We start from the raw sequence: 26,405 nt of genomic DNA, 5'->3' as shown, positions 1-26,405 counted from the left end.
CTGCTGATCTGCTTGGGCATGGTTCCACTGACTTCAGTGGCATTACACCCACTCATGCCACCTGAGAATTTCGCCCATCATGCTTTTCTCAGCAATTTATAATGTTTAACTGCTTTAAAAGGGGCTTCTTGCCACTTTTTGCTTTCTGTTTGTTGTTCTTGGCAGTTGCAAAATTGCTATTACATCTAGTTAGCAAACACTTATTGTAGTAGTTAACCTCTTAAATGGCTGCAGATATATTCTGGGCTAGGGTTGTGGCTAGCTGTGTGACCTGTAAGCTGCTGGTGGAGGCAGGAGGGTCGTTTTTGCTAATGACTAGATGTAGCTCTGAGGATGCCCTAATAGAGCTTGGGACTGGGAGGAGGCTTAGCTGTCAAACAGGGTGTGTTTTTGAAAGCCATTACAAGAGCTGGGTTTGCATCTCTCATCGGCAGGCTTTTGGCATCAGATGCTATTATGGTTTGCTTAGTTAGCTGCTCTGGATAAATCTCTTTTGTTATAGCACTAGGAAAAATTGAATTTTCCTTTTAGTGAATGGCTTGGCTCTAAGATAGCTCATCAGTTTGGCTCACGGGTGTTTGAAATGCTACTAGTGTGATTGTAAAGCTGAGGTGTTTAAATTGCACAGCTCTAGACTTCTCCCTGGTAGGGAAAAATACGGAAAACAATTTCTGCCTTTAAAAGAGGAAGTAGTGTGCTTAGTCAGTTGGGATGGGAGAGAAGCTTGTGGGCAAGGTGCTGTGGCTTAGTGATGGACAAGGCTTAGGCTAATTCCCATTTTGTGGTGGCTGTGCGAGAAGAGTTGGGCAATTAATCCACAATTTCAGCCCTCGGCATCCAGGCATCTGTTCTTTCTGGCCCTGATGCCATCTTGCAGATTAATCTTAGGGAAGTGTGATCCCACTTGTGGCTGAGTTCTCCACCTGTGTGATGGTCTCAGCAGTGTTGAACACAGAACTGTGATGTAAAGCACAGTTTTTGCTAATGTGATCTGAGGCTTCCCAAGGAAAAATGCAAGATGTTTGTATTCCTTCACATGGCTCGAAGTCATTGCATTGAGCACACAGCAAGATTTAGGGAGAGTGGTGGGTGTCTACCTGCTGCAGTAAATTAATTTTGTGGAGTAGAAATGAATACCCTGTGATCCTGTGGGTCGCTCTAATCTGTTCCAAGCAGTCGTAGCACCCACTGACTGCTCTGAAGCTCAAAGAGTGGGAGAATTGCCCTGATAACAGCTGCATGCAAAGCAAGATTATCTGCATGACTTCATTTACTGTTTGGAAACCAGGCTGCCTTCATTCAGAATTTGCACAGATGCATCTGCCTTGAATCAGCAGTGCTCCCTACAGTCCGTAGCCAAGTAGTCTCACTCCCTGAACCTTCCAACTTGTGGTGGATGATGGAGGAGGAGAAGGGGAGATACACGCTCTCTGCAAGGTGGGAAGTATGTGTCAAATGTAGTCAAATAGTAAGGCTGCATGGAAAAGCTGCTCAGCTAGCTATAATTAGACCTTTGTGCTGCTAATGAGAAATGCCAGTTAATAATACTGTTACTCCTTTGTAGGGTTTCATCTTCCCTCCCAGCCCTTCACTTGACAAGCATTAACTCACCCTCACAACTGCCATGTGCTTGGTGGTTGGTTTTGCATCCCGTGCTGCTGATTTGGCACGCAGAGGTTGCGACTTGGTTGTGATCCCAGGGGTGTTAAATAGCCGGTGCCTGAAGTTAAGATACCTGCGTCCTAGCTGTGCCAGAAGAGATCTTCTACAGACCTAAGCTGCCTTGGGTGCTAAGCCTTAGCTCTCCCCTGCCAAAAGAATCTGACACGCTTCAAGTCTCTTCTACTTTTTCTTAACTTCAAACTCTCACGCTGTTTCCACCTTTTAAGAATTTGAACTGGGATTTTCAAAGAAATCTACTGGAATTAGATGTTCAAACGCTGCTGAAATTCCAGCTTGTGTTCATGAGAAGATCACAGTCTGAAATTGTAATTTCTCTCGTCACGGTTGTTAAGAAGGAAGATAAGGAATACTGCCACTTAAGAGAAAGTGTGCCTCTTTCTTCTGCCAGCCTGGAAGCCTCACAATTACGCTGGCTGTTGGTAGCGTCTAATTAGTGTAACTTTCTCTGCAGCTTCATCTGTTCCCCACAGTTAAAAAAGCAACAGCAACTAGCGAGTTGTTAAGGAGGATGGTTTAGCTACAGTAATAGGCTTGGTAATTATTTTTGTGATGGTAGTTGTAGACAAGGAAGAAATCACAGATGTCTCGTCTAATATCTAATAAGTATCAAAAGTCCTGACATTGCCTTCTTCCAGTTACTCTTTCTTTAGTCAATTTATTACTGTCAAATACTATTTAAAACTCAATGTTTTAGCAGCAGCAATCACTCACAAAAACCAGTCCCAGCAAAACAGCTATACCCTGGGACTTTAATACATTTGGGATGTCGGGGCAAGACAGAGATAAAACAAAATATGTTTCTAATTTGGAGCCTTGGTGGAAGCAGAGCCACAGCTATAGCCTGGGTCCCTAGCTTATGTCATTAATTAAAGTTTTTCATTTCAGGGTCAGAAAGGTGATCCTGGGTTGTCACCTGGAAAGGCTCGCAACGGACAGAAGGTAAGACGTTGCCCAGAGTGTGCAGGCATCAAGACCACAGTGTGCTTTAAGCCCTGCACATACACGTGGAGGGAGGCCATACTGCAGCCACAAGCACCACAGCTTCTCAAGTAGACTTGGGACTTAAAAAATTAAGACTTAGACCCCGGATTCAGGACTAAAGAGAGTTAGCTAAGGTATTGACAACAGTGCACTGAAGTGCCTGCCACCACAACTTTTATCCAGTCCAAGCGTTTATCCATTTTATGCACAATCTGCAGTGCAAACTTAAGTCCCTGCTGCTGCAAGCATGTGGCTACTTAAGCTGGGTATTTAAACTAGCGCATATGAGATGAGCCACACCTTGCCAGCTCTTGGCATGCTTCTGTAGCAAGAGGCAATCCCAGTATAAGCAATAAAAACCTTGAAGGCAAAGGAAAGCATGTTTTTGCCGAGGAGCTGCGAAACAGTAATTTGTCTCGCGTCACACACGCAGCCCACAGCAGATCACTGCTGTGAGAGCAGCCTTGCTGTCCCACTGGTGGAGAAAGGGAGACTTCTCTGACCGTTGCACTGCCAACGCATGGATCCTGCTGTGTGATGACCAGAGGCCTTTCCACCAAGATCTACTCAAACCAACACAAAGCACACAACTGGGAAGGGTAGCTGGTTTCTGAATTTAGCAACTATTAAGGATCAGAGTTCTGCTAATTCTTTTCAATAAATTACAGCTCCCATTTTTGCTGTTTCACAGCTGAGCGATTTTTACTGAGGCCTCACAGAAGTCTAGAAATGAATAGAAGAGCAATCAGGGCTCCACAACATCCACCTCAATTAGTTCTTTCATTGATGCCTGCACAATACTTCATAACTCATGCCCAGGACAAGAAGCCTTGGTTCTCTTCCTTTCATCATAAGCCTTGCTATAAACACACAGCTAATAGAAAGCATCAGCCATGAAGAACTTAGGCCCTTCATTTGAAACCAGATGCCTCCATGAAGCACAGTAAGCCACACAAATGCAAATGCAAGATGGAGGGTGATGCTAGAAAACATTGAGAAGGCTGAATCTGAAATGATGCTTTTAACTTAACAGCACGAAGTGCCTTTTGAAATTTCTGGTGCACTACTTTGGAATGGCATCACGTGGAAATCATCCACCCGCAGAGTCTGCAACCATTTTCTTGCAAGCATGCTCAGTGTAAGAAAGGGAGAGATCCAGATCACTTTTAGCTCATGTTAACAAGGCTTTATTCCTGTTAGCAGTAATAGAAACAAGGAGTTTCCAGCAGGAGTTTGGAGCGATGCCTAATTTTCGAGCTAGATACTCCAAATGCATTTTCAGTAAGCAGGCACAGCACAGTGTTTGGGACTATAAAGGGGTTTTGATCCTAATCAGAGGAGGGCAAAATGGGCTTCTACGAATGGATTGGATGTTAGAGAGATCTCACAGCAAAGCTCTTCTCCATTCCTATAGTGATTTGGGTATGCCAGCTGGGATGTGATGCAATCCCTTTTCAGAAGTACAGGCCACTGAAAAACCCTCCCACCAGCAGCCTGCAAAGGTTCAAGCCGTGTCATATAGGCAGGTTAAATAATTATACCCTCAGCACCACCTGAACTGGAGCCATGGGCTGAGCCAGTGCAGTAGCATAGTATGAACGCCATCACAGGATTTGGCAGGAGGTACCTGTTGTTCTTGTTGCATTTAAAAGCTAAAATGTTCTTGCCTTGGTGATTTAGATGCTTATTGAAAGGCAAATGAAGCATGTGACTGAGTGAGATAATTGAAAAAAAAGCATTCGTTATGCTGGCAAAAAGCTGGACTTTAGCATCAGCTGCCATTAACTTGCTTGGGTTTATTATTTATATGAGTCAGTTAATAGAGATGATGTTTAAATCTACGCTTCCAGTCAATTTTTGAAGAGTTGCAATTAGAATCAGAAATATCAACAGCTGGGTGCTACTGTCAGCAAAATGATTTCGGTTAACAGTGTCACTAGGCATAGGGAAAATGTCGCTGAAAACTAACTCAACCTACTTGCTTCCTACAGGGAGATGTGGGCTTACCTGGTTTGACTGGGTTCCCTGGACCACCTGGTAGAAAGGTAAGAATATGTTCTTTTCTAGTGAATTAGATCACTGTTTTTATTTCAAAATGTTCTCTAACTATGACTAAAAGATTTAATTAAGTCCTAGTAGCCAGCAAAAAAGTCTTACGCCTGTTTCACCGGTGTATAAGATGAGACACAGGATGAAGCAGCAGCCTAAAGGTTGTACCAGCAGGATTATGTAAGAGTATGAAATGAAAATCTGGATCCAGATTTCCGTTCCTTCATTGTATTCCGTGTCCCACTGCACTGCATTATCGCTCTGCACCCTGACACTGGGTCTTCATCAGCAAGCTGAATTTAGGTCTGGTTCAGCCAATATGTTAACTAAATGGGTCTACAACCGACATCAATACTTAAAGGTTGGATTCAGAACAGGTTTAGACATTCCAAGGAAACCTTGACTGTCTCTCCTGGTAAATCACATTTCAAACAAAATATCTGTATGCCTTCCCTCTATTTTGCTTGGAGGCTGACAGCACTAGGCAGGTTTTACTTTGCTTCCATATTGATGTTTCAACATCATTAACATCAACAACGTACCTATGCCTAGAAGAGGATACGTAGGGATAGAGCACAAGATCCGTCCCTGCCTTCACGTTGCAGCAGTGTGCGTGCTTGTATTCACGCGTGCAAGTCTGCAGAGCAATACCTTAGTAATCCCTACCTGGAGCTCATGTCTTTTATATATCAAGGACGCTTCAGTTGACCTTCCAGTTCAGGCTGTATTGGTAGGTTCGTTTGATTTTTTGGAAGCTGGACCTGTTGCAGGGAGCTGTTTGATAGTTGGGCTCGGTGGACATGGCTCCCCTTCCCAGCAAGCCAATATTGACATAGCCAAGCTGAACGGTTAAAATTAGCATCTTGTTTCAATCACTTCATCAGTCAATGGGCCATTGAAGATATACTGTTCCTCAGGCCAATTAGCTGCACGCAAACACCTACTCAGGTATGCTTTAAGACTCTGGGGAAAGAAAGTAAGTATGAAAGAGTCTGAAAAAAGTCTCCCTCTCCATGATTGTTTGTTGTATGCTTTATATTGGAATCAAATTGCCAAAAGCAGGGGCTGGCTTCGTTTTCCTGCTCCCAAGGCTGGTTGTGCTTGAGGTGCTGTGTGGAGCTAGGAGCAGCAGAGTGATTAATTACTGATCTTTTGCTGTCACAAATAAGTTCTAACAAATAGGGTGGAAAGAATACCATTTTCCTGGTATAACAGCTCGTAAAACAAAACCTTGTGGTTACAATCAGCAAAATGCAATGTCAGGAGTACAAGGACTCATAGTGGAAAAAGTGGAGAAGGAATAGGAGATTGAACAAACATTCCTGAGTCCAGCACATGGCCTTCACATCTGATTTGAACTCCCCCAGGACAGGGCGAAGGCAGGGGTATGCTTCTGTTTCTTCAAGTAATGAGCAAGTTGGATGCTGAAATTTTTCCTTTGGTGTAGCTTAAAAAAACCACCTCCCAGTAGCACTAGTCTGGCAGTGTTTTTGGTGTAACCTGGCTTTTATTAGCATCCTGCATTAAGAAAAAATTTACAGCTGTTGGAGAAATGTTTGGAAAAAAATCTTTTTTTTTCTGGATTCCCTGCTGGCATTCTCCCAGTGAAAATATGCTGGTGTATTGGCTGAAGGTGGGCAACTCATCTTGGCTAGCAGAAAACAGCAACGCCTTGGAAATGGACATCCCTCCTGCTCGCTCCATGGAGTGTGAAAAGAGCTCTAAGGGCTTTGTTCTGAAAACACCGTCTAGAAACTTTCAAATAGGCAAAATATTTCACCAGGGGAAACAAAATACTTTTCCCACTAAATGAAACAACTGGCTCAGCAGCACGAGCTGGAGCCGCAACCAAGTAAGACACAGTTTCGGATAGTGTGGCTCACACCACGGTGCCTGCCTTGTGAGCGCAGACCTCTGCTTTTTGTAGAATGGAAGAGTCTGATCTCGGAGCACCCCCAAAGTCATTTTGCCTGCACCCAGCTACGAGTATATGAAACTGCCTTTCAAGCAGCAGATGTAATTCTTATCCTCTCCACACAGAGCAAACGTTGCTTTTGCTGAGCAGCAGCAGTCGGGAATGCTGGCAGGATTGTCCCCTCTGCCCTCCCCTCTGGGGCCTCCGAGGTGTCAGCGGACTTTGGCTTTTTGGTTGGGGTCTGCGGACTGTAGCTGCCTTGCAGATACCTCTCAGCAGAGCACTGCGTCATTGCTCCCTGCCTCAAATGCTGGGGAGGAGAAAATGGTTGTAGCAAAGTGCCGGATTGTAGACGACAGCAGCAGCGAGAGAGAAGAAGCTTCGCTGGAGTCACTCAGGGAGTAAAGACAGAGCTGAGAACTGGCCAGTGCTTCAAAACACATCCTGTCCTGCAGATCTCATTCGCTGGCCTCTCTGCTCTTCACATTTCCTATCAAAGTGCAGGATGATCCTTTTCAGCTAGGAGAGCGTGGATTATAAATACCATCACAGATGAGTAAATCCTTCACTGGAGTGCAATTTCCTTTCTAAATCACAGCCCTTTGTGTTGAGCACACTGTAATCATCAGGAAGTGTTTGGATAAAAGAGCAAATGCAGTTGTTTTTATGCCCTCTGCCCTGTCATTTTAGTGCTATTTGAAGAGGATTTAGGCAGGTAAATCCTTTCACATTGCAGCCAACTTTACCATACACAAGCTTTTCTGTTTTCTCCTCACTATAATCAACCTGAGACAGAGATAACTGCAGCATACTACGAAGAAACACACATTCCAAGCCTCCCAGAGTTTGGAATTGTATGTTGTGAGGGGGGTATTTAATAGGATGCAACGGTAGTAGAGTGGCTACATATTGAACCTAAGTGCTATTCACTTACAGTTGTAGAGATAACAATGCCGTGTTTGGTGCATACGTTAGCTCAGAAGGTGCTTTGAGCATCTCAAGGGGTTATTGTCTAACCACCTGCTCTGGGGGCACAGCACAGGCTAGGAAGGCCTGTCCTGCAGGAACCCAAGTGGAGCAGAATGATCTGGAGCTGCCAAGCTAGGCACCTCTTTCCCGTCAGTGGAGGGAGCGAGACATCCCTAAGTGCTTGTACACATGGAAGTAGGTGCTCCAGCTGTCTGGAGACGAAGATAGTTCCTGCTCCGGGCTGTGGCTGGAGGAGCTGGGCAGAGGCCCCAGGAGGAAACACCAGGGGTTCCGTGCTAAATCCCAAAGCATGTCTGGAGATGCTGGACCCAGGGCTGTTTCTGTTGGCAGCTCTCTCTGGAAAAGGTGTGGGGAGGCCAGAACAGACGCTCTCCATCTGCACAACACCCTGCTGGTCCACACTCCAGGGACGGGTGATACCGATACTGGGCCTTCCACACCCGGGTGGGTCTGGACCTTCACACATGCCTTCACCTTCAGACCAGACACCCAACTGGGGTAGAGCATCCTCCCTCCTTTCTGCTGATGCTTAGCCTCTGTCAAGGAGCCGGGGAGAGGATGAGCAAGAGAGGATCTCATGGGGCAGATTGCTGTAGAGGGGCAGGGAGTCCCATCTACTGGTCCTGCCCCAAGAGCTGCTGGGACACTTCCAGTTAGGAGCCCCTGGCTGAAATGCACTAACAGAGTTTGGAAAAGGACCTTCTAGGTGGTTCAAGTAAGGGCTAGCTGGCAGCCAAATGGTCTTTTAGGTCAGGCATGGCCTTCTCAAGGGGTGCAGCTCAGACAAAAGAGTGGGCCATGGTACATCAGCAAGGGCAAGCAGGAGAGAATCGGTGAAAAGGGAATCAACATTTTTTCCAGGCCAAAATGAAATAATGAGCGAGAAGGAATGCAAAGGGGAGTGGGTAGTAGCCAGGGTGGCTGAGAGCATTGCATACCTCTGCCAGCGAAGACATAGGCTGCGGGTCTAGAGTAGCCCCTGGGAAGAATAAAAAAGCCGTTAAGCAGAGGTGTGGACCTGGGAGCAAGAAACAGGCCTGGATTCATCTGGTGAGTGAAGGAAAAGGCCAAGTCCTCGGCCAAACCAGCTTTGGTTATGGCTCCCAGAGCAGGGGGATGCTCCCCTGTGGGTTTCGCAGACAGGCAACGTGTGCCGGGAGCCCGGGCTGGGGTCGGGGTGAGTTGCAGAGACTGAGTTACAATTAGCAATTGTAACCCACCCCGAAAGCATTTAGTTATTTCTGTACTATTTGTGCAGGGATTGTTTCTTGTTTATTTTGTCTCTCCGTTTGTTTCAAGTTAAATTTTCTGCGCTTTTTAAAAAATCTTGCTAGTAGCCCAGCTAAAACAATCATCTCTGTAACTGAATTTAATCTTCTAATCTGCTCTGACTCCACTTGATGGAAAGGAGTTTGTTTTAAATAGCTGAAGCAAGGTTATAAAGGGGAGGGGGAAAAAAAAATCTGAAGTGCCTGTCACTTGCAGAATTTACTCAGTGTTTGAAGAGAGCTCTAGGTAAATCCTGGAGAAAGCAAACTCTCTTAAAATACATGCTGATCAGTCGGCAGTTGAACAGGCTACCTTTGTGCCGCTCCAGTGTCTGCATCTCAAAAAAAAACAAACCTGAAAAACTGAAGCAAGTTTATGAAAGACGTGCGAGAATGATTTGAAGCCTGCAACGCTTGCCAACTTGCAAGCTGGATTAAGAAACTAATTCTAATTAATTCAGCAGAGAGAGAGCAGGCTAAGAGACAGCTTGCTCACCATTTTATGTAGCTTCATAATGAAGGACTCTGGATCTTGTCATACCTTGTAATAATTAGGTTAGAAAAGCTGGAAGCTGGACAAATTCAAGACAGAAACAAAATTGAAGTTTCCCGTGACAATAAGTGGTTATTTTGGTGTTTCCTATGGCATTTCAAGTTCTAAAGTGAAAGTTTGCACTCTGAAACATGAGTGACTCATGTTGCGTAGTCCCCCAACTTGCCCAAAGCCAACATTTCACCCTACAAGCCTGTGGTTTCCTAAGGATTAAGGATAGCTTTGCTAAAGGTGTAGATTACAAATAGACAGATGTGAGTGTAGGTACAACTCTAAGTCTGTTCATGGATCAAGTCCTTCCTGAGGAACCACCAGGGCAGACCCCAGCGGGTGCAGGCTGCTGCCACCACACCGTGTTGCAGCAGAGTCTGGGAACGTCAGTGGGGTTTAGGTGGTGCAACCACAAAGCAGCACATTAAAAGTTTGCGTGATTGTGTAGTGCTATCCCATATCTAAAGACCTACTTCTCAGAACTTTACTCCCATCTGCAAAGAGAAATTCAAACCAAAGCCAGATTTTTTTTCTTATTATTATTCATCTCATCCATCCTATTTCAACAGGGATATAAAGGCTACCCTGGACCACCAGGTCACCCTGGAGACCAGGTGAGTCTTCCCAGCTTCCAACACTGAACTTTTAAAGAGGGATGGATTTGCTGACTCTAGTGCTAGTTTGGATCCTGTACAGCCTGCCCAGCATGGACAGCCAGCTCTGTCCCAGGGCAGCTCGGTACACACAGGGGATGCGCTGTGCACATATGCTGACTGAGCATCAGCAGCTGGTGGGAGGAGACTGCCGTCGGGTTTCTAAATTTAATTTCTCATTTTTATTGCTTAACCGTGTTAAGTTTACATGGTGGAAGAAATACCAGCTTACTCTACTCCCCCTTTATTTTTCCTTTCACATTAATTTTACCTGGACTTTACTAACCACATCATATTAAGTACTAACATGTCATTCCCCTCCCAAAGCCCATTCCCTCTCTCCCCTTTCCTCCTCCCTCTTTATTTGGTTAAGTCTGATGTTTGCAGTTCAGCAAAAAAAAAAAGGCAATGAATAGTGAGCCCTGTTAGCAATGATGTTAAAGGATATTATACATGAATCCATTTAGTTTTGAAGAATTTTGGCAGTGCTTCCCCACCAGTAAAACGGTTCCATATGCCAGATATAGATGCAGCCTTACACCTTCTCTTAGCCTCCTTGTTTCAAACTATCTGCTGCTTTCACTGCAGATGGAGGGAGAAGGAGAAAGAGCAACACTTGCTTAATACATGGATCCTATTGACTTGGCTATTGTGTGTTTCCCCCCGTTATTAATTTATTCCAATGCCTACCCTTAATATTTTCTTCCTCTCTATAAATTTGTATCAGGTTCATCCATTCCACCCTCCTTTCCCCCCAGCTCAAAGAATGAAGCAGCTAAAAAGTCTTCCCAAGCGTGACGTTCACCTTACCTTCTGTGCCTTTTCTCTTTCCGTAGGGCGAACGAGGACCAGATGGAAGTCCAGGTGCCAAAGGTTATCCTGGCAGGCAGGTGCAGTAAATCTCATCGTGCTGTGCACAGACTAGGGATTTGGGTGTGCAGGTAGCTAAATATATGCCCTGCTAAATACAGGCCGCACTAAAGACAGTGCAGACGTCTAGAATATGTCTGAATGTTTTCCTTCTTCCCGCCTCCCCCCAAGATGCTGTATCAGTGACACAGTCTTTCAACTCTGGGGGACACTAAGGTTGTTAGAAAGTATTTCATGCCTATGATAGGTAAACCCTGAATTTCTATAGCAAAATCTGACCAATTTTTGCTTCAGTATAACAACAGGGATAAAAAAACCCACAAACCAGCAGAGCAGAGATACATACCTGCAAGCTGCTAACCCTTCACTTTTAGGCACATTTTACATCTGATCTTGAACACGTTAGGAATCTGGGCAGAAGAAGGCTGAAAGAAAAGATTTAGATGAACTTTCATTAGTAAAATTCCCTAGTATAATCATATATATATACACACATAAAATTATACATGGACCATATAAATCGTATTTGCAGCTGCAAAAAAGATGATGCAAGAAAACCAAGTCTTTGTTTTCATTCTGAAAAAATTGCACAAAGGCTGCTTTAGGAATGGGGGAGTACGCAAAGGAAAACGCATCAAAACTGGACACTTTATTGTCATGTAAGATGCTGAGTAGTAGAAAGGAAATTAAGAGGAAGAATTTGTGAGACCCGAAATGGAATCTGTTGGAGGGCGGAAGACCTGGCCCTGTAACATTTTACAGGGAAATTAGTTTGTTATAGTTTTCTACAATGGACACATTAATGTTGGATTACCCCCATTTGTATTTAAGTACGTAGCGAAGAGGCTAGGCAGGTATCAAAGACCCCCAGCAGTCTGCCATGAGCATTTCAGACTTGTCATGAGTTCGTGTGTGAGTTTTTACCCAGATGTGTAGGTTATTAGACTAAACCTGAACTAGATACGCAGAACAAGTCTGCATTCCCCTGCCTCAGACTATTTTCAATTTGAAATTAAATTGATACCTCGCTTAGCAAATTTAGGTGGAATATACAGATGCATGCTGGAGAGTGCAGATGGTAGAACTGGATGAGAGTTTTATGCACCTGACTAAATGCTCCATTCATACTCTGAAAGGCTCTCAGAGATTTGCATGCCAAACAACCTCCTAGGTGTGGATGTGCATTAGATGACTAATATGAAGTGGTCTGAGCGATATTGGTCATACAAGGTTAATGAATGCTGCGTGGCAATTCACAGCAGCGTTCTGCCCATCAGATAAGCAGAGTGAAGTCTTTGCGCTTGACATACGAAGAACAAAAGTGCTTTCTTAAAATGTGGTTTGGGTCAGGAAAGTGACTTTTTTTTTTTTATTAAGGCAGCTTTTTTCAGCATATCTGAATGCTGTGTGTATCCAGAATCAGAGCTGTTTACTTTACTGAGATTTTACTACTTGTTACTCCTGTCAGCTGTGCTGGCTCTGCAGCGCTATGGGAGAGAGAGCTTGGCTCTGTTTGGATTTGCACATCATAGGCAGAATTGTTAACTTCACTGCGATGGCTGAAATCTTTGGCAACGATGCATGAGCCAGGAAAGAGCACAACCTGACTTTCAGATCTCAGACTGAGTGTGCAGTGCTGCCAGCTAAAGAAAATACGGACTTAGCCTTTTTTTTTTTTTCCCCCCTTCCAAAAAAGCCCCACAACATTTGGAACTAGAAAAAATTGACCTGGAAACTTGCTAGAAGACAATAAACGTGAAAATTCATGATGCATTTTTACAGGGTTCTTTTTCACAGTACTTTGAGGAGCAGCAATAGGCTTAGAAGTAGAATGGGGAATGTATTTTGAATTCTTTCCATATCTGTTGATGCTGCAAAGGGTTAGAGATATTGCAGTACTTGCACAGCTAAGTGACTTTCTAGGCTGTAGAAATTTGAGGGGCTTTCTCAGGATCAGCCTGTGTTCCCTAAACAGGCATTGAAATACATTTGTCATTTGCTATGCATGTGCTCAGTTAGGCAGGAAAATGAATCGAGAGCTGTTGGGTACAGAGCATCACTGTACATCGCATCTGAAGTGTAACACAACCTCTGTGCACCCTGCTGCATTAGCCTTTCTGGGCTTTATGATCAGAAATCTCTACTTCAGCCCCAGGGAAGGCTCACCCTGTGCAGCAGTCTCAGGTTCTGCGGAGTCCCAGATCCCCAACAATGGGAGATTTGTTATTTGTATCATTTTGTCCTTTTTTCTCCTTTGTTCGTATGCCTTGGACACGGCACTGAAAGCAGAACCATGCAGGGACGGTGCTGGGGATTTGGCACTGCTCGTTAGATTAAGTTAAAGCCTGTCCACATTTGTCTTTGTTTTTTCCCTTCTGTTCTAGGGTTTACCTGGCCCCATAGGGGAATCTGGTCCAAAAGGCAGTCGGGTAAGCAGCCTTTCATTTGTCTTTTCTCTACTTGTTTTTACCAAAGGCTTCTCAAGAAACTTTATGCTTAATTTTGCAATCCTGAGACTAGTTGCTTTAATTTGTTGCATTCAAGGGTTTTGAACTGCGCACCGCTTGTTTATTGAAGGACTGCTAAATTTTTTAAATTAAACGGAGTATTTTTACAAAGATCAAAGTTCACCAATAGTGCTGATGATACAAAGCCAACCCCTTCAGAGGAGAGGGAAGAATGGCATACAAATTCCTACCAAAGACCAAAGTCTGAACTTTCTGCAAGCCCCCATCTCCCAAAGGCCTCTTTAGTTTCAATAAGTGTGGTTCAGCGGTCTTCGACCGAGCTGAATGTGGGCTCTTTTGGGTATAGTCCTGGGTTTGCGAGTGTTTATATCATTATGCAGGATGGCAAGCCAGCATCTTGAAGCCATGTGCAAATACAAACATTAATATCTGTTCTGCCTGGTTTTGCTCACCAAATTGAATTGCTGGGGGTTCATTCTCACTGCAAAGGATTACTTTTATTTTTTTACCAGTTAAGACTCTGATCAATCACATTTTGTTCTTTTCCTGCAATTATAAATTCACAACGAGATTCTGAGGCAATAAAATCCCCTCTTTCTCTAACACGAGATACTTTCTCTATATCCAGTAAATTCAACCAGCTGGCTTCCATCACTAGGAAAACTGCAAGGAATAAACAAATGCTGACCCTGCAGCTAGCTGTATTCCTGCGCTGGGAAGGGAGATGGCATGTTCAGTGTCCTGCAGGAGAGAGCAAGATCTGAGATAGCACAGCTTGCTCACCTCACTTCTGCAAGTGATAAAGTTGTCCCTGGTGCATCTGTTTCACTGCCCAAACCAGGACCTCATATAATTATCATGTGGTAGATGTGCAGAATGTAAGACTTGAAAATTGTTTTCCGCTTTGCACCCCTGAGTGCTGGGGACTGAAATATTTATAGCTACCTGAGAAAGCCATTCTCAGTTCAACTGCAGTCAATCAGAACCGGGACTAGGTGAGATATCTGCATTTTGTGGATTGAGGGAGCCGACTGTGGATGCTTCTCCACTTCCCACCTCTATTTTTCCTTCTCCAGGTAGTAGCTCAGGAGTCACAGAGTTTGTCGGAGGCAAAGGCAGATAGCATCATTTTAATGTGGCTATATTTCCCGGCCAGATATTATCCCTGAAGGAAGCGCAAGCTAAAGGGAACGATGGACTGGTAGAAAAAGTTTGGTGGGGTTGACAGTAAGAGATTTAGTGATGATGGAGAAAGAAAGATGAGAGAAAAATCAGTGTTAACACTCGGCTCCTGTAACAGTGAGGTGCCACTGAGGGGGCTCCCTGCTGAAATTCACTTCCTCTTGATTCTGCATGTTTGGCACAAATTAGTCCTTTGCAAAGGACCAGCACACAAGGTAACTTTGTACTAACTGCTGAGCAAAGAGGATTAAACACAAGGCTCCAATTGTTGCAAGGGAAGGGAAATGTCGCATTTGTGTCCTGTCTGAGCAGGATCCCCGGGCGGTAGGGAAACATCGCGCCCTTGAAAACGCGACGCCTGCTGATGAGTGTGAAAGGAGCAGATTTTGTGTGAAGCACAGTGGTGTGACGGAGGCTTCTTTACAGGTCCTTGTCAGAGGATCTGTACGTATGTACAAGTTGAGCCTCGTACGCCGATCCAAAGAGCCTGAAATGGCACGTTCGGCCTCTCCCTGGCCAGACAGGGCCCTTGGTGCTTGGGTTGACAAAGTGTTTGCAAAAGGTCTTGGTGGTGCAACAGAGTTTGCAGGGAAAGGCTTTAGGCAGAACCATTACTGATTCGCTCCTCTCTGAGCAACGGGGTGGTCGGCAGCCTTGCGTCCCAGGAGAAGGTGGTGTTTGCGTGAGAAGAGACTGCAGTGTGTGACCACCGTAAGACAGGCAGAGAGGGCTTGGTACAACAGGCCATTTTTACAGCACAGTTGGGAATGAGTGCCAAAGGCAGGGAAAGATCCCTTGGAGAGATGAAAGGAGGTGTAGGCATGTGGATTCCTTTGGCTATCACTCTCACTAACCTTGAACCAAGCTCCATTTCCCTCAGGTACACTCAGAGCCAGCCCAGGTAAGGTTTCTTCTTGCTGGCCTCTTCCTGCCTGGAGTCCTCCTGATCCCTGGTGTGAGGGTATGTGCCCTTGGACTACATCGTGGAAGCCAGCACCATGCAGTCCATGGGCATATACACTTGCCTCAAGGTTTATTTCATCACGGCTGCCATTGACCAACGCTGGATGATGCTCTGCTCTTCAGGAAAGACAGACTGACTGTCTGCTAATGGAGAATGTATTTGACTACTTGTTTCCTCTTTTCTTTAGGGGTATATTGGTCTCCCAGGCTTATTTGGGCTACCAGGGGCTGATGGAGAACGAGTGAGTATTTTGTGAAGAAAACCTTGGTGTGTTGCTTGAATACAGTTCTTCAGAGCGTGTTGTAACCTTCTCTATCCCTTGTTCCTGAGGAAAGAGGCAAGCATGCCTAATGTTTAACCGTGCCTTCTGTAGCCTGTTTCTAGCCTTGCATGAAGACCTGTGTCCCTGTGTGATGTTGACATTCAGCTCAGGAAAGCCTAGGCTTCAGACAGGGTCATCAGACCTCACTGTTGAGTAGAGAGGAGTTTTTCTATATTTTCCTTCACTCAAAACCTGCCCTCCTCCTCCCCCTTACTAGTTCATCTTAGTGGGATGGGATGGGGGACGGAATACGTGTGGAAGTTCCCAGCTCCCACAAGAGTGACATCCCAGCGACAGTGTCCCAGCATTTTGTGTGTCCAGCTGGAGGTGTCTGGAAAGAGCCTGGCTCTTGGAAGGGACAGGGCCTGGGACTTTGTGACAATGGCTTTCCTCCCAGTTGCATTGAGTTGTGCAGTCAGGACTGGGGCCTGTGGACGGGCAGCTGTGGCTACTGTTCCCATGTGTCCTCCTTCCCCCCGCCATCCTTTTCATCGTGCTATTCATTCTCCAAACCCACGTGTTCAGAGCTTTGCAAGACCTCCCTTGCTTTTTTGCTCTTCTCCCCCACGTCCCCCCACCTGCCTGATCTCTACCCATCCAAGGATCCCTTCTTCCCACTGCAAGAGCTCCTAAGGAAGGTTGCTGTAAGATGTTTTATTCCAGCTTTTTCTCCCTCAAATGCAAACTCCAGAAGCCAGAGAGGCCCCGGGAGCATGTGGGAGTGAGTGTGTGTGTGCCTGCCTGGGAGGGGACTACCCTGTGCTCTAGAGTCGCTGATTTAATGCTTGTATAACTAAATAAGAAACATAAACAGAAGTTCTCCAGCGAGTGCCTTGGCGGTGGCCTTCATTCGGTTCCAGACCAGTAGCTTAATGATTGCTCCTGCTAAGCACAGCTTCAGCCTGTTGCCCTGGGTGTGGATGCTGCCTCTGTGTGTCCTCAGGGAGGGCTGTAGTTAGTGGGTGAAGGTTAATTGTCTTCTGCTCTCGCAGCTGACTGCAAGTAGCTGACATTTTGATTCCTGAACAATGCTGCAGTCATTAGCCTGTTTTGCATTCCCCTTTCTCTTCTAGTTTTGTTTTGTATTGTTGGTTGGCTGTTTGCTTTCTCAACCAGACCTATTATTTTTTTTTCTCTGTGTGTTTTCCTTGCAGGGGATCCCTGGAGTTCCTGGGAAGAGGGGCAAGATGGGTAGGCCGGTAAAGTTTTTCCTCGTCTATTATGCGACTTTGTTGAATGAAACTGAAGCAAAACATCTGGCTTTTGGCTGGGTCCCCTCATATTTTCTGTTGAGAACTAAATGGGGAGATCTGACAGACCTTTCCATGTCTCTTTTCTCAAGCAGGAAGAAAACTGAAGATACAAATGTTGTTCTCTTCCTTTCTTCCATGCTCTGCCCACTTCACAGGCATTTTTGTTCTTTTTCGCACTGTCTCCGCGCTCCCTTGGATCTTGCACTTCTCAGGTTCTCTTCTGCAACGTCTGCCCCTCTGTCCTCCCTCTGGCCAGCCTCTTCCCTGAACACACTTTGTAATTCCCCACCATGATGGTAGCATCCCGGGTGTCTGTGCTCGCTCTGTTGTATCTACTGCTCTGTGCTCCCACCAGTCCCATCACATTTGCCTCTGCTGTGATTCTCTCCAACCCTTGTAGCATCCTGGTTTGTATAATGCACGTGCACTTTTGTATAGAAACCTTTTTGTCCTTGGTGGTTGTACAGAGTTAAAGCAGTAGCAGATCAGATGAAGACATGTTTGAGAAACAAGGAGACCAGGTAGATTTGAGAGCTTGGCCAGGAGGAAGAGATGTTTGTAGGTAAGGCTGAATACAGGCTGGAAACTGTGAGAGCTGCATAGAAGAAGAAGGGGGTTTGTGCTGACTGTAGCAAAAAGCACAATGAAAGCAGGTGGGAAAAGGACTGAAATCAGAGAATCATAGAATGGTTTGGGTTGGAAGGGACCCTAAAGATCATCTAGTTCCACACCCCCTGCCATGGACCGGCACACCTTCCACTAGACCAGGTTGCTCAAAGCCCTGTCCAACCTGGCCTTGAACACTTCTCTGGGCAACTGGTGCTCATGCCTCACCACCCTCACAGTGAAGAAATGAGTAGAGGAAACAGTGAAAGGACAGAGAGGAAAGCCTTTCCCACATCAGCCTTCCTCCAAGCAATTCTGTGTGCTTCCTTTAGCAAAATGTATAAAAATTTTTGCTCCAGGAGTCAGCGGAGAGATCAGGCACGTTCGTGCTCTGGTGTGTCTCATTGCCTTTGCACCTTGTTCTTCATGTTAGCCTGAGTTTCTCTTGATCTCTTGACATCATTGCACTCACAGGCTTCTTGTAAAATGTCCAGTCACCCACACACGGAAAAATCCAGTGCTCTCCCCTTGTCACCCTCGCATGCGAACGCATGCTTTCCAGAGGTCCCACGCCTACCGCTTGCTGGTGTTCTCACAGTAAAAGCCACACAAACATCCCAGCAGTGCCACATTCATCCCGGCAGGCTGTTCTCCTCTCCCTGGGACAGAGGGAGGCCGAGCAGATCTTTTTGGGGGTGTCGTGGAAATCTGTACCAGATCTTACCATTTTGTAAGCTGCTGGTTGCACCAGAAACCTCTGTGATGAATAACTGCAGGGCGCCCATCGATGTAAGGGTGACTCATTGACCAGAGTAAAACAAACAAAGCAACTGTCGTTAGGTACGTGGTTTCTGCTCTCTGCCTTGTTTCTGCCCAGAGCATGCTGGAGGCTCAAAGCGTTCCAGCTGTTGTTTGGCTAGCATTTGTAATCTTCCAGGCAAGAGTTTTGGTCTGGCGGTCGCTGTTACAAACAAGGGGCTCCCCTGAGATCAGCGGGGAATCTCTCAACCGTGGAGGCATTTAGGCTGGGATCTAGAGAAGGGATTAAATGGCTGCACGTGAGCACCTTTGTTCTACTCGGCTCTTTCAGAGTTTTGGCTCCATCCCCATTTCATGATATCAGGTTTAATATGAAATCTTGAATGGAACGATGCTGATGATTTGTACTTCCGAGCGCGAGCAAAAAGATTAAGTGACATCCAGAGTTATTCAGGAAGTCACTGGGAGAATGGAAAGTAGGAACCAGCTGACCTGGTTCCCTTCCCAACACTTATCTCCTGGCCTGTGCTGTCTCCCAGCTGGTTTGCAGTGTTAGTGAGCCTGCTGTGATTTTTCTGGTCTCTCGCATCCCCCGCGCCGCTAGGTTTGCTGGCACGGCTACTGGTCCTGTTCTATTTCCGTGCTGTCATTGCAGCGGGGAACTTTGGACGCCCGTATTAGCTGCCATCCAAGGCTGGTAAATGCTCTGGAGAGTAGGGAAGGAGTTGGTATCAATCACATTTCTCTCTCTGGTTTTGTTTGGGAGGAGAGACGGCGATGAAGTGCTCGGCAGAGGAGGAGCGGGGGGCTGGGGGAGTTTGCATGTGACACCGTGGGCCCCCGAGAATGATGTAAGAGGGAATGATTAAAATAGAAGAACTGGACATGAGTCAGATCTTGAACCCCTTCCAGGGAAGTTAAGTTTTGCAGAGCTATGAGGGACATGGTGAAACTGTCTTGGAAACAGCGGACCCCACCTCCCGCTCTGCTCTCCGTGCAGCGCATCAGCAGCGCAGGAGGCGAGCGCGTCTCTGACCGATGGGCGCTGGCGAACTCGTGAGCAAGGAGAGGGCCGGGGGTGAGCTAGGGAGAGAATTACGATTAGACTACAATGCACTAGGGAGACTGAAATAACACGAGTCTGTACGTCTCTGGATCTGCTGCCTGTTTCAGAGGTAGGCTGGAGGCCTGGAGCTGAAGCGGCCGGTTGCTTAAGCCTTTGGTCTTGCCAATGCAGTGGCTGAAAAGAATGGCTTTTTATGGTGTTTTGGGGGATTTTGTGGTGTTCAGTTGAGCAGCTAGCAAAAAAAAAAAAAAAAAAGAGGATAAAAAAAGGTCTAATTGCTGTGAGGGCAGCAGGGCTGTGATCCACACCATGCTGGGGGAAGGAATGAGACAAACTGTTGTCACCCTCTATCGTGACATGTGTAGGCGATAGAGCAGTCCTAGCTCATCTTTAGAAAGGTCACTGAAGAAGGTAACCCACAGGAAGAGGAGATGCAGCTAGTCATCATTCAAGAAGCACAAAGCTGAGAGCGATATGCTTTTCTTATGCTGTTGATATCTTTCTTATGCTGTGGGAGATGGGTAGCTACAATCAGAAATCTCTGCATTGCAGATTATATTAAACTTCAAATAGAGTGTAATATTTTCAGAAGTTCTCAAGCCCTGTTAGAGAAGGAGTCTTAAAGGGGAACTTTCAGGAAATATATCCGAAGAACTTTGAGCTCTTTTTTTGTTCATCTTCGTTATTGATGAGTACTTGTGTCTCTTGTTCTTTTTTTACATAGAATATTAATACTGCACCAGCTGCAGTATCTTGGGCCTGATTTTTGCTTGCAATCTGTTTTGTCAGTAGTATTATTTTAAAAGAGGTAGAAAGGAAGGAGTAAAGTTTAGTGCCAAGACATACTTAGTAATTCTTGGGTTTATCTGAAATCTAGTCACCATTCAGCCAAACACAGCTGAGGTTTCCTTATATTTTTCTGAGAACCTGTTGGTCGGTGCTGCTGGTCCCATGCCTGGAGCTCAGTTGAGCACTCAGACCCTCACCGTGTCAGGTACCGTGCAAACACCTCCTGAAAGAAAAACCCAAAGGGTCCATCAACGAGGTCCATCAACGAAAGCGTTACAAAACAGCACAGCATCAGGCCACCCCCAGGGCTGGAAGGTTTAGGTAACAGTAGCATGAGCAAGTCATTAACATCACAAGCCGGCATTTTGGTTTCCCTGCCTGCCTAGCTGTGCTCATCGTTACTCTTCTTTCTTTTGTCCTCCAGTAGCTCACGTTTGTGAGCGATGCGCTGCGGCATCCCACCAGCTGTCGGGTGGCCTGGTGGGGGTTCCTGCCACCTCCTAACCTCAGGCAAGGGAGGCAAACGCCTCCCGACAGCACAAGCTCTGCCATCCGGCTCTGCACAGCCTTTGGCAAGAGCCAACGTGATGCGAAGTGCTGCTCCGAGGAGAGAGCTTGGCGGGTGGAACAGACTGTGTAAGTCGCAGGCACAGAGGGATGGCTTGCGCTTGGGATGTGTGGCCAGGACGGCTGACACCTCTGCCTGCGGGAACGGTCGGAGTCTGCCAAGGCCAGATGGGGAGATGCTGCGTTGCTCGGTGACTGCACAGGAGGAGGAAGAGGATATGGGACCTGGTTTTCCCCCGTGGCTACTTCAGACGAGCTGTTTGGCTGTTCTTGGCTGTGCGCAAAACGGGGGTAACACACTCTGCTCTCCTTTGAGCTCACTAGCTGACATTTAGCATGTAAATGCTAAGGATTACTGCTCGGATGTCAAGGAAGAGCTGCTATAAAGTGGTGCGTGGATTTGAAGTATTCGGGATCAGCGCATAGGTGAGTCCAGAAGTCTCCCTTCCCTCTGCCTGTCAGCCACAATGTGGAGGCTCTGAGAGCCAGCAGTGATCTGGCAGCCACTCTAACGTAGGCTCAGTATTTGTTGTGAGCATCAACGCGGTGGCAAGCTGCCGAATCTGGCATCCGTTTTCCATGAGCTGACCACAGTTGGGGTCCCCCTTGCCAGCTCTCAGCTTGTAATGCGGCGGCGCCTTCTTGCCAGGCTATTTTTCATGTCTACTGTCTTCTTCTGTGATGACTTATAAAGTTAATGTCTTAACTCTTGCCCCAGTGAACACCAAGTTCTTTTTTCTTCATCTGATGGGTTGTTAGAACAGTATGTGATAGTCCTGCACTCCCCACCTGTACGGGTAGGCTGTTGCATCCTGTGAAAAGACATTGCCTTGTGGGAAACACCAGATAGCAAAAGGCAGGGCTGCCTTTGGGTTAGGAAAGTTTCGTTTTACAGCTTCCCCCAACCTTTTGACATATGGCTAAGATAACTTAGTGGTGAACTTAAGTGCATGGGGCTTTGCCAAGTTACACAGTCTGAGCTGTTGTCCATGCAAACAATGGGGGACGCGTTTTGCCATGTGTCTGGAAAGGCTGGCATAACCGCAAATTACTGAGAAAATTAATTTTGCTCCTCTCTGTAGGGACTAAGATGATAAACAACTCCCCTCTTCTTGCGCCAGTCTTTTCTCTGCTTTGGATGTAGCTGAGGTCCTTCCTTGTGTTTGGAGTGAACCAAGCGAGAGTTTCCTGCACCACACAAGTTGAGATTTGGGAAACTGGTAACAGCATTTCAAAGTACCTCTTCTTTAACAAATAATTGCCAAACTCCAGTTGACCTGAATGGGGTCCCTGGGGGTGCAAAGAGGCAGCCCATATGGCTTTTCTCATGACTTAGGCATACACTCTAAGAGCTCTCACCTACAGCACTGACTATCATGGCTCACATGGGCTGCTAAGGGTCCAGCCGTGTCTCTTTTGTCACTGAGACCTTGTTACCTACCAAAAAAAAGGAGAAAGAATGGAGCTGTAAACACTAAGAAACATTTTAAAGAAATACTGACATTAAAATTGAAAAATGTCTAAAGAAGTAGGGATAAATTTCTGAAACTAAGTAAGTTTCCCACTCAGCAAGGTGGCAGTTCAGTGTGTTGGTCCACAAGCCATTTCCTAAGGTTTGAAAGAAATAGGAGTGATTTTTAAACTGATCCTAAATGATGTTATCAGTATATCTCATCAGGAAATAAATAATTTACACTTCCACATAGCTTCACTGCTATCACAGGTCTTATTCACCTGAGCACTTGGTGAACTCATCCTCCAACCCATAAAGCACTCCTTCCAAACTGGTGTCCCAGTTCAGGTACAGCTGTGCATATAGAGGTGCACTTCCAGATGTGGCCAACTAAAGTTAGTGGAGAAAAGTGCAGGCTGAGGACCAATTTGTAGAGGCAAAGCCACAAGATGAGCTGCAGGAAGGAGCACAAATGGCTTCTAGGAGTCAATGGACAGGATGCAGGGAGCTCTGTCTTGTGCCAATAGCCCAGCACAGCACAAAAATTTTGGCGCTATGGCTTCAGGAACTGATTGATTTAAAAAAAAAAACAACATGCTTTTAATCATTCTGTTTGCATGAAAAGTCAAGTGTAAGTCCTGAAAATTAATAATCAACAAAGCTCCTCTTACTGAGAGAGTTTTAGCCCATGAATTGGATTTTTTCTGTTAGCCATCTAAGTAAATTCTTCGCTATAATTTTTCTTTATTAGCCTAAATTTTTAAAATAGCTTTGGTTTGAGCAATCAGTGATTTTTTTTAATGCTTAAGCTGGATGCTGAAGCTGGGCAGCTGGTCTCTCTTCCCCTCAGGGCCTGGTTCACCACTCTGAAATGCAGGCACGAGCCCAGAGCAAAAGTCACCATCTCTTTTTGGCCTGAGTTCTGTTCCACATGTCTGGAGTTTCCCAAATCTCTGTGGCGAGGTGCTTGCATGGTTACTTATCAGTCTGGTATCGGCACATGTTGATATGTTCATGATTACATCATCCAAGTAACCTGGCAAGGTGGACAATATTAGCGTGTATTTCATTTTTTAAGGAGTGGGCAAAACAAAGTACTGAAAACAGAGAGAAGAGGAGTTCAAATGTGCCAAGGCCCATAACTTCTTCTGAAAGAGAAGAAACAAGCCCAAAGACGGGTTTTTTCCAAGAATGTCCCTAAGCGACTTGTCCATCGTCATTCAAAAAGCTCGTGAAGAATTGAACAAAGATCTCCCAAGCACAAGAGCATCTTTCTTCCTTCAGGGAAATGTTCATTCATAAATCAGATCAAGGCCCCAAAATTATTTTCCTTAGAAATTATAAGTAAAAAATAATGCAACTATTGCTTTTGAGTCTGAAAACATTTTGATCACCAAAGCTGATTGACTTTCTTAAATAGGAGGCTGCTTGATTTGGAAATCTTGGCCATAAATAATTAGGAGCGTTGGCAGAATCAGCGCTTTTCAGCGTTAGGTAATTGGTTTTGTGTAATCTGCACTCTGTTACAGCCCCGCAGCATGGAAGAGATCATACACATGTGTAAAAGGAGCAAAGCAGATGGTCAAGAGGGTGGAGGGGCTGGCAGTTAACTTCAGTGATGTTTGGTCAAAGGGGCTTCAGGGTTCATGTTTGGGTGGAACTGGCTGCCCTGGAAGGCTGTGGTCCCACAGCTGGAGGGATAGTTATGTTAAAAAACACCATGAAATCTTTATCCAAAGAGGACGTGACACAGAGCTGTGAAGTCTCCCAGGGAGAGAGAGCAAACCTGCCTTTTGGGTGACACAGGAGCAGAACTGCAGCAGGACCGCCAGTCCCGTACCCAGCCGAGGATGGCATCCCTCTTCTTTGCAGGGATGAACGCTGTCACAGCCCTGGGTCTAGACTGAGCAGAAGGCAAGGGCTCCCGCGTAGGTGCGTGACTTCAAGCCAGCGAGCAGGCAGGCCGGGAGCACAGGGTTTGCCAGGCTCCCCTTAGGGTGACTCTTGCCGCTCTGGGAACCAGCGCTGGGTCTGAGCCAGCCTGCTTGCCTTCGCGCCCACCTGTGGAGGGGCTCACGGCCGCCCTCTCCACCAAGAATGCTCTCAGAGGCGTAAGCTGCCAACATAAGCTACAATTGTTTATTTTATTCTCCTCCTTTTTTTCCAGTGAATGCCTTCTCTCACCCTCAGCCCTGCTTCCCCACCATCACCTTTTTTTTTGTTTTTGTTTTTGTTTTGTTTTGTTTAAATTGTTTGACTTGCAAGCTCCATCCCTGGGGAGACTCCTGGGCAGTGATTCACCTGGCCGGAGCCAACTGGCAAATAGAGTCTTTCGCAGACAAGACAGGAGGGCTGGTTGGTTTGAGCAGCTTCACCTTCAGCCAACAGGAAAATAAAATCCTATTTTTGGAGAAGGATTCTGTTGGCGTGAAGACCTGCCAGGATTCCTCGGAGCAGCAGCTGCCAGACTGCCTCCCTTACTCCATCAGGGAAAGTGTTTTAAACTGAATCAGATGTTGTATACACACAACACACCCACCCACATGCGCACACCTGAGAAGGCCTTGGGGAAGCAAAGGACACGGTGCGTCTCACCGGTCTCTGCCTCCCTGAAGACAGCTGCCTCCAGGGCCAAGAGACAAGCACTGGTGGCATCTGCTCAGGCCAGGAGCAGCCCTTTGGCTGGGAACAGCAAGAAAGGGCACGCTGCTGTGTTTGTTTTAAGCAGAGAAGGAAAGGAAGGGGAGGTGGAGGGGGATGTAATCCCCTGATGCGGGAGGAGCTGGATCCAGTGTCTGTCTAGGTCTGGTTGCTCTCAGCAGGAGTCTCCTGGCGTATGAAAGGATGCCCCTCGCAGGGAGTGTGGATGAAAAGGAATTAAGGGACTATTGTAGGATCTCAAAGATAGAGATTTAGTTACAGGCTCAGCTTTGGACTTCTCAGTGTTACCTGGGATAAATGCGTTTGCATCTCTCTGTCTCAGTTCCCTCTCTGATAGTGGTTCCTCAGCTTCACCGAGTGCAGTGAGGAGCTGTGCAACCCCTCTAAGGCTCTGCTTGGGGTGGGCACAGGAGAGCACAGAAGCACCTGGGTCCTTCTTACTGCAAAGCATCTGCTCGTATGCTTCTCCTCCAACTCCTTTTCAAGCTTCGTCTTGCTTCTTTCATTGAACTTCTCCTTCAGACAATGTGAAATCCATTCGGCTGGACTTTTTCCCCCACCTCCTCTGTGTATTTCCCAGCTGTGAGATAGAGCCAAAAGTTTTGTCATACCTGACTTCAGCCGCTGCGGAGGAGCACCCCACTGGCTCTTGGCCAACAGAACTTGTTAGTCAAGCTGCTCTGCTGCCATTTGCCATCCCTCCCTGGTCCTGGCCCTCCTCTGCACACCCCCTCCCTCCCACAGAGCGGGCAGGATGTATGTCTCGGTATTTTTCACGAGGGTGTTTTTCTTTGCTGTCCCAATTCTTGAGCATAATTTCCAGGGACCAGTTTTCCTGGAAAAACAGCTGCACCCTGAAAAACGGTGGATTTTCTGTACCAAGAAAACCTCTGCACTCACTTTGGGAAGGTCAGGAGACTCTGAATGTGCTGGGCTCTTCAACCTCCTTCACAAGTCTCCTGTAACGGGCTGCCAGTTGTGACCTGCCTGTCTGCCAGCACCATAAAATGAGCTTCCTGCCCCATGTGTTCTCCCTCAGTTTGGGCTTCTCAGGCTGCTGGAGCAGCGCACGGGAGGGGAGAGGTAGTGCTGCTTACAGGAATGAAACAAATGGGATAACACAGTCCGCTTGAAATTCCTAGGTTACTTGTTTCGGTTGAACAGTGCTAGTTTTGTTCCTGGGGAACATCTCTGTCCTCTAGGCTCAGGCAGGAGGGGAGAGGCACTGAAAAAATAGCTTTTACCGACATGTGAGATCCAATAAATTGGGACGCTGTGGTCACTGGAACTGTTATTGTGGTTTAAACTGCTACTGCTTGCCCCATGGAAAGAAAGTGCTTTCTTTTTCATGAGGGGCTTAGG

General features: G+C 46.3%; 1 protein-coding gene across 1 annotated transcript in view; it reads left to right on the top strand.

The window, feature by feature from the left end:
• COL27A1 (collagen, type XXVII, alpha 1) overlaps positions 1–26,405 on the top strand; it is a gene marked incomplete at its 5' end in the record, with an annotated part of 126,906 nt that overhangs the window by 2,667 nt on the left and 97,834 nt on the right. The window contains 8 exons of the mRNA XM_010294440.1: positions 2,569–2,622; positions 4,656–4,709; positions 10,000–10,044; positions 10,920–10,973; positions 13,338–13,382; positions 15,755–15,808; positions 17,044–17,160; positions 19,508–19,563. Of these exons, the coding sequence (XP_010292742.1) occupies positions 2,569–2,622; positions 4,656–4,709; positions 10,000–10,044; positions 10,920–10,973; positions 13,338–13,382; positions 15,755–15,808; positions 17,044–17,160; positions 19,508–19,563 (479 nt within the window). The remainder of the gene's footprint in view (positions 1–2,568; positions 2,623–4,655; positions 4,710–9,999; positions 10,045–10,919; positions 10,974–13,337; positions 13,383–15,754; positions 15,809–17,043; positions 17,161–19,507; positions 19,564–26,405) is intronic.

This window comes from Phaethon lepturus, unplaced genomic scaffold (assembly GCF_000687285.1).
Source record: "Phaethon lepturus isolate BGI_N335 unplaced genomic scaffold, ASM68728v1 scaffold44740, whole genome shotgun sequence".
Taxonomy (NCBI): domain Eukaryota; kingdom Metazoa; phylum Chordata; class Aves; order Phaethontiformes; family Phaethontidae; genus Phaethon; species Phaethon lepturus.
This window is presented reverse-complemented; position numbering and strand designations above follow the sequence as displayed.